Below are 8,430 nucleotides of genomic sequence, written 5' to 3'. Positions count from 1 at the left end.
CATATAATATACATACTTAAACATATATATATATATATATATATATATATATATATATATATATATATATATATATATATATATATATATATATATATATATATATATATATATATATATATATATATATGATATTCGCATCAAATAAAGGTAAAAAATTGGAGCTTTCAATATCGGAAAAACACCATTGTGGCAAAAATCTTATTTCACGGAGTTGTTTTCTATATTCGTTTAAGCCAATCAAATTCATCACTTCCTTTGAGTCCCCTCTCCTCACAACTGAAATTACCAACAGTCACAAATAACCAATCTGGCCAGACATGCTTTTTTTTTTTTTTTTTTCTTATAGCAAATGTTCCGAAGCACAAACGCACTTTCCGAGTTTTCTCTTTTCAAATCAGATTTTTCCCCTCGAAACGAGTAAGGCCAGAAAGAACGCAACTGAACGAAACGCCCTTTTATGCTCGCTGTCTGCAATTCGCGGAAACGTGCAAAATCGTGTTTTTGGCGCATTTAGCATGACTAACTTCGGAATCAGAGCTGCCAGCTAAATGAGTGCTCAATAATGTACGACAGCTGTTAACCCCGTTGCTAAAAAAAAAAAAAAAAATAAATGAAAAAAATTCGCCTGGTTTACATGAACATTTTTAGTGTATAAATAATCCAGTGAGCATGTAGAGCCGGTTTGCCTATAATTTCATTATTCAGTAGGTGCATCTGAACAAAACTTTAATGAAAATATCCGAGGAAATATAGTGACTTTCCATATACACATACTTGTATGTATATGTATATATATATATATATATATATATATATATATATATATATATATATATATATATATATATATATATATATGTGTGTGTGTGTGTGTGTGTGTGTGTGTATGTGTATGTATGTCTGTTAGTGGGCATGTTCTGGCCATATGTCATTCATTATAATATAGTGACTCTCCATATATACATACTGATTTATATACACATATATGTGTGTGTGTATGAATGTATGTTGATGGGCATGTTCTGGTCGTATGGCATTCATTATAACTTTAGGTTCTTTATCTGAAGAATTTTAATTGACCTGCAAGTAAGAAAAGATGACCTTCAACAGAGATATGGATTGGCAGAGCAGTGGTCTTGCCCTGACCTCAAATTCCTGAACATTCAGCTCGGTTTCAAATCTCACCTAGAAGGGAGAATTTCTCCATTTATTTCCTACTGTCGTATTCAAGGCTTCTGCTTGAAAGCGAATCCAATTCATACATCTGATGAATGAGAACAAGAGATTCTGGGGACTGAATTATGGTCATGCTAAATAACAAAGCTTAATCACATGATCTGTCTATATAAAAGTCATCAATCATTCTTTTGGGGTCACTATTATTAAAAATAAACTCTTCTAATGTACCAGTAGAATAACAGTACACTGGTTCATGTGAACGTCTCAAAATAATATACACAAAAATGAAAGTGGTAATATCTGCCTATAGCAAACACACAAACACACAAATATATATATATATATATATATATATATATATATATATATATATATATATATATATATATCCATATGTATTCATATTTTTAAATATATATACATATAAATATATATATATATATATATATATATATATATATATATACACATATATATAAATATATATATATACATATATATATATATATATATATATATACATATATATATATATATATATATATATATATATATATATATATATCATACATATAAAGAACACACACCAACACACATACACAAACACAAGCACACATACACACACACACACACGAGCTCACACCACACCCTATCCTTTTCCATCACTCCAGTTAGCATATACTGCAGAGGCTTTATACACACGGCAGCTGAGTAAAAAATCGGAGAACGAGCGATGCCAAAGTGCTTTACTACACTCTTTCTATCTGAAAGTTGCTAAGATCTCTCTCTCTCTCTCTCTCTCTCTCTCTCTCTCTCTCTCTCTCTCTCTCTCTCTATGGCGGAGCTGCATGGATATTCCCCTGACAGGGGAACTGCATGGTATTCCCCCACCTCCCATCCCCCTGCAGGCAAGGGGGAGGGGCGGTATCCCCTTTCTCTTAAACCGGTTAAACTTCCTAGCGGGGGACTGAGAGACAAAAAAAAAAAAAAAAAACTAGACCCCATGTATAATTTTCTTTGCCCGATTTTATTTTTAAGGTTTATCTTGCGTTTATTTTTGCTAAGTCGGTTTATCTTTATAAGTCATTCAGTACGGTTTTTGTTTCTCAAGAGGAGAGCGTGGTCATTGTAATTCTAAAATCCATTAAGGTTTTATCTGTAGAGGAAACATGATGAAGAAAGATTTGGAGCTTTTGAAAGACAGGCTGCTCACTGGTTTCTCCTTGTAAAAATGAATAGATACATAAATAACATCAATAAATAACGAACAAGATCATTTTCAAAATGTGCATAACGGCAGGGTTTCATCTAGCAAAGGTAATATTTACATAAGTGTATGACGAAGTTCTTACGAAACATTACCACATTTACTGAGCAATATTCTTTCTGAATTCTGAAAAAATCAACACGGCGAAAGAATTATGGTAAACATTTACAAAATTGTAAATCGACAATCTTAATTGCTAACTCGCATATAAGTCTCGTATATGTCCCATACTCAGGCATGATAAAGAATCTCTGTAGTACGTGAAAAACGGATGTCGTTCAGCAATTTACTTTTTCTAATACTTATGAACTAAAATTTTATGCCGTTATCACCGGTTGACTTTTTCTCTAAATTGCTTCCACATGAGTTCAACATTTTATCCCTATGACATTTTTATCTAAGCCTTTTTTTTTCAGTTTTTACAGACACGTGTCTTTGATTACGTTCGGCTGGTTTCCAGTCTAACTATTTTATATAAGTAGGTGGTATTTAGGAATACCACAAAAACAATACCAGCATGCAATTATTAGAATCAGCAAAAAGGCATAAGAATTCTGACTGCTTCTGATATAAAGTTAAAAAGAATTTAAAATTTCCAGAAGCTTGCATAAGAATAAACAAAAATACTACTGGGACATAAGCGTATGACGACATCTATCATTCTAGTAAAGGTCAGAAGGTCAAGACATTCTCATGGAACGAGATAAGATTCAGTAAAATGTGGAAATGTCATATCTTTTGTAAATCCATCAGAATAAGAGAAGAAAATGTAGTATCTGATTATAGTTACTATTAGTCCTTAAAACTGACGTCTGGCAAAAGAAAGGGCACATGAAAATTCTAAAATCTCGTCAGCTCCAGCAAAAGTCTGACGTTCCAGGACATATTTCATGACTTTGAGGTAACCAGCAGGAGGCATGGGACAAGCTAGACACCTTCAGATCCATCTGTCAAATTCTGCAGCACTGAAAGTTTTACAATGTTGACACTGACAGGCTCTGTAACCAAAAAATCACTCCCAGAGCAATCTGGAAACATTTCCAGCAAAAACACCAGATGGCAAAACACACATACACACACAGAAAAAAAAAATTCAAAAATAAAATTCTTCCAAGAAAAATCAACTTGAAAGCACATGAAAACCTTACCAGTTCCAGTAGAATCAAAGGAAAGGACCTGGCAAAAATCTAATCTAAGGGGAGATAATCTGAAAATGAAACTCGCTGGGGTGAAAACACGGCCATTTAGGGGGACTCTCAACCAGGAAGCAGAAATTCACCACTGGAATTTTTCTATGAAAGGAATGTGAACACCCAAAAAAAGGAAAGAATTTTACGGCTGTAAGAAGAAGAGGAGGAGGAGGAGGAGGAGGAGGGAAACCTAGGCTGACGAGGAGGAGGGGAGGAGGAGGAGGAGAAGGAGGAGGAGGAGGAGGAGGAGGAGGAGGAGGAGGAGGAGGAGGAGGAGGAGGAGGAGGAGGAGGAGAATGTAAATATCAACGACCTCATTAGTTTCGTTCACAAAGGGAGAATCAATAGGTTTCCAATGGCGAGCGAAAAACTGTTACGACATTAGCAACAGCACACACACACACACACACAGTCGATAAGTTTTCAAAAGGGCTTAAAACTGTTGTGAAGTAACTCGGCGAAAAGGGACCCCTTCCTTCCCATTCCTCCCCCCACTTCTCCCCCCAGCCCCGTTCCCCACACTTCTGAACCTTCCCTCCTCTTCCATCCACTTCATCTTCCAGTTGAACGTCCAGCACGTGCCTCATTTTTTCACATCCTTTGAAGACCAAGAATGGGTAAAAAAAAGAAAGAAAAAAAAATTAGGATGGGGTGACACCGAAAAAAAAAAGTAGTCCAAATGCAATTTTCACTTAAATGGTAATAATTCACATCAGATCTTCAAATATTACCCCACTCTCTCCTCTCTCTCTCTCTCTTTTCGTAAATGGAGATTAGCTACTTTTTCCATAAAAGGGGATTAGTTGAATAAATGGAAAAAGGACTTATAAATGAGAGCCCATTTAAAACGGGACTGCTTAATCCTCTGGCATAAATTAGTCCGGCGGATGTAACAGTTAACGTCGGGTTTCCCCAGCGGAAAAGTCTCCGCCATTTTACGTTTGTAAATTTCGCTGAAATGAATAGCGATTCATTCTACGTGTCCGAGTTTTTGCACTTGATTAATCTACGCTGCAGAGCGCAAGTGATGTTTTATATGGGAAATGAAAGGTACTTTTTATTTAATATGACGCATTGGCCGTCATTGTAATTCATCGGTAACTGAAGCGGAATTACAATCCATGTGTGTATATATATATACATACATATATATATGTATGTATATATATTGTTAAATATATATATATATATATATATATATATATATATATATATATATATATATATATATATATATATATATATATATATATATATATATATATAAAATATATATATATATATATATATATATATGTATATATATATATATATATATAGTATAGTTAATTGTCATGAAATAAAATTCAAGCGATCACCAAAACAATGCCACGCAGAACAATTAAATTTGCTTGTACCAAATTTTTAGTCACTGGAAACATAATAGAATAACAAAATAAAGTGTATCGATCAATAAACCGTCACAGGCACTTGAAAAAAATGTATTAGCGTTTCAATTCAAACGGATTCATTGATTTTAAGCATCAAAAAAGTAAAGAATTTGTGAAAAACAATATTGAGAACCTGATAAGAATATCCTAAACTAGGACAATTCATGTATTTACGTGACTTCTCATTCGTGAATGTCATTTTTTTTACGTAGGATAATAAAGAAACAAAAAAACAAAAATGACGCATGCGCAGTTTACTGTTAGAAAAATATCTAGTATAACGAGTGTGTATGCACACAGATAAAAACGAGGTGCAGGAAAGTGTGCGTGTGTGTATGTGTATGTGTGTGTACGCGCGCGCGCGCACATGCTCTACAGCTAACGAACTTTAGAATCTTAGTCACTTAAAAACTTCAAACGGCGCAGGGCTTAGAAGTGACAAAGATAGAAAAGTTCCTTTTCTCGTTAGTATAGATTCCCTTTGAGGTTTGGCTTTGCAGGTCACAGAGCCTTTTTTTTTTCTTCTTCTTCTTCTTCCTTACTTATTTCCCTGTAGGATGGGCTAAGATTAAAAAGAAAAGAAAAAGAAAACAGACATCACCAAAGGGAGTGAAAGCGAAATGGAAGGAAAGAAGGTACCACGAATGAGAATATGTATGTGATGTCATTTCTCTCTCTCTCTCTCTCTCTCTCTCTCTCTCTCTCTCTCTCTCTCTCTCTCTCTCCATATACTATATATATATATATATATATATATATATATATATTATATATATATACATATATATATATATATACATACATACACATAAGTTATTTTTATACTTTCAAATGTAGGGCCAAAAACAACCCACTGATTTCGATTCACTCCCACCCAAAGGACATACAAGTTACATTTACCCTGACCAGGAATTGAACCTATTCCTTTGGGGGCTGATACATGCAAGACAGTATCATTATCAGTTCGTCTATTCTCCATCTACATGGCCGGGATTCGAACCTGTGCCTTTGTGGATGAGTGGATAATGTCACTTTCAATTGTATCTTCATTCGCAAAAACCTGAGTTCGAATCCTGGTCAGGGTTGATGCCTTATCATATGCAATTCCCTCTGAGTGTAAATATTCCCATTAAGGTGAATTAGGTATTAATATACATTTATATATATACACACACACACACATATATATATATATATATATATATATATATATATATATATATATATATATATAAAATGTGGGTGTATGCATGTGTACATGTATGTAGTGTGTGTGTGCATGTATATATGTATGTATGTGTACTTATATGTATAATATATTTTATTTAATATATATATATATATATATATATATATATATATATATATATATATATATATATATATACATACAGAGAGAGAGAGAGAGAGAGAGAGAGAGAGAATATCACCTACGCTCCTCTCCCACTGAAGACCTGGAATTACAGAGAGCCCCTTCTCAACCTGACTTCTATATTTCGAGAAGGTCGGGGGCCCGCACACCCCCAACAGACACACACACAGACAGACAGACAGACATACAGACAGACGGAGAGAGAGGAAGAAGAAAAAAGCGCCCATCGATTGTGAAGGTGGGCGTGAACCAAAAGACCATCTCCGAGTCCATGAATATTCAAAGGAGCCTCGGATCAGTGCCGCCGACAACTACGCCACCACCAATGCCCTTCAGCCTCAGTTGAACACGCCCCGTTCAGCGGACCTTTGTAGTATTCATGGGAAGTATGTCAAGGGGGAAGGGGTGGGGAAAATATTATATCTTTTTTAAAAACAAACGGGAACGTCCTGAAAACAACGGAGGAACAACAACATGCGCGCGCATACATAAATTTTTTTTTTTTTTCAACTTTTTATTTTTCCTCCTGCCAGTCATTGTCAATGCGTGGTTCAGATGGATCTCTTTTGCTTTTCCTTTTCGAACCACCACTCTCTCTCTCTCTCTCTCTCTCTCTCTCTCTCTCTCTCTCTCTCTCTCTCTCTCTCTCTCTCTCCAACTGGGTATTCATTCGGTGCTTTCTCACATCCCAGCATCTGCTTCTGCAGGCAACAATACTCTTTGCCGTCGTCTCTCGCATACAAATGACCATTTACATTCACTTGGCGGAAACTGCTTGCATAAGCCTGCGTATAAAGGAGATGAGATCCCCCCCACCCCCTCTCGCCCCCCACGGCGGCTCTCTGCTTCTGCTTCTGCTTCTGCTTCTGCTACTGGTGCCGATGCTACCACCCCAGTTGTGTTGGGCTTTTGTTTTTCTTTCATTTTCGGCGTCTATATTTCATCCGACGCAGCCCGCGACGGAATGAATAACGTAACCAAGACTCCCGATTCGAATTTCCCCACGTAACACTTGCTTCAATTGGCTGTGTGCTCTCTCTCACGCGTTTCCCGCCAGCCTGATATGAAGTTGATGGCGCAGTTGGCTGAATTATAGCCAGATTTGGCGAGCTCTCTCTCTCTCTCTCTCTCTCTCTCTCTCTCTCTCTCTCTCTCTCTCGCTGCTTAACTACGTACTACAGGCACGAGGGTTGGGAGTAGGGGGTGGGAGAAGCGTACCTTTTCCGTGTCGGGCTGAAACGGAATTACGGAAGAAACTGGAGTTTTGAGAAGGAAATGAGGAGGTATTGTTAGAATATGTTTTTCTTCTATGCTACTGTAGCATTTGCAATTAATGTCAATTTTATCAGGTAAAGTATGAAAAGTAAATTTCTAATTAATTGTCATAATAAACGTGTCAAAATCCTCACCAAGAAAGCAAAGGTAAACTAATTAAAATTAATTTCTAATTAACTGTAATAATAAATGTGTCAAAATCCTCAGCAAGAACGCAAAGGTAAACTAATGAACTAATTACAATTAATTTCTAATTAATTGTAATAATAAATGTGTCAGTCCTTAGCAAGAACGCGAAGGTAAACTAATTACAATTAATTTCTAATTAACTGTAATAATAAATGCGTCAAAATCCTTAACAAGAACGCAAAGGTAAAGTAATGAACTAATTACAATTAATTTCTATTTAACTGTAATAATAAATGTGTCAAAATCCTCAGTAAGAACGCAAAGGTAAACTAATGAACCAATTACAATTAATTTCTAATTAACTGTAATAATAAATGTGTCAACATCCTTAGCAAGAACGCAAAGGTCAACTAATTACAATTAATTTCTAATTAACTGTAACAATAAATGTGTCAAGCGAGAACATGCAGGCAAGCTAAGTGACATTATTATTGGGCGGAATAGGCTAACAACAATAACACTAATATGATTCAAAGACGACATCAATTAAAAAATAAAGAAAAACATAAATATTCTGTAACAAAT

General features: G+C 35.3%; 1 protein-coding gene across 1 annotated transcript in view; it reads right to left on the bottom strand.

Annotated features, from left to right (window-relative positions):
- Positions 1-3,957, bottom strand: part of LOC136842178 (protein FAM133-like) — a 43,936-nt gene extending 39,979 nt beyond the window's left edge. The window contains exon 1 of the mRNA XM_067109538.1: positions 3,786-3,957. Within this exon, the coding sequence (XP_066965639.1) occupies positions 3,786-3,957 (172 nt within the window). The remainder of the gene's footprint in view (positions 1-3,785) is intronic.
- Positions 3,958-8,430: the final 4,473 nt, after the last annotated feature.

This window comes from Macrobrachium rosenbergii, chromosome 9, assembly GCF_040412425.1.
Source record: "Macrobrachium rosenbergii isolate ZJJX-2024 chromosome 9, ASM4041242v1, whole genome shotgun sequence".
Taxonomy (NCBI): domain Eukaryota; kingdom Metazoa; phylum Arthropoda; class Malacostraca; order Decapoda; family Palaemonidae; genus Macrobrachium; species Macrobrachium rosenbergii.
Note: the sequence above shows the minus strand (reverse complement) of the source record. Positions and strands in the feature narration are given on the sequence as shown.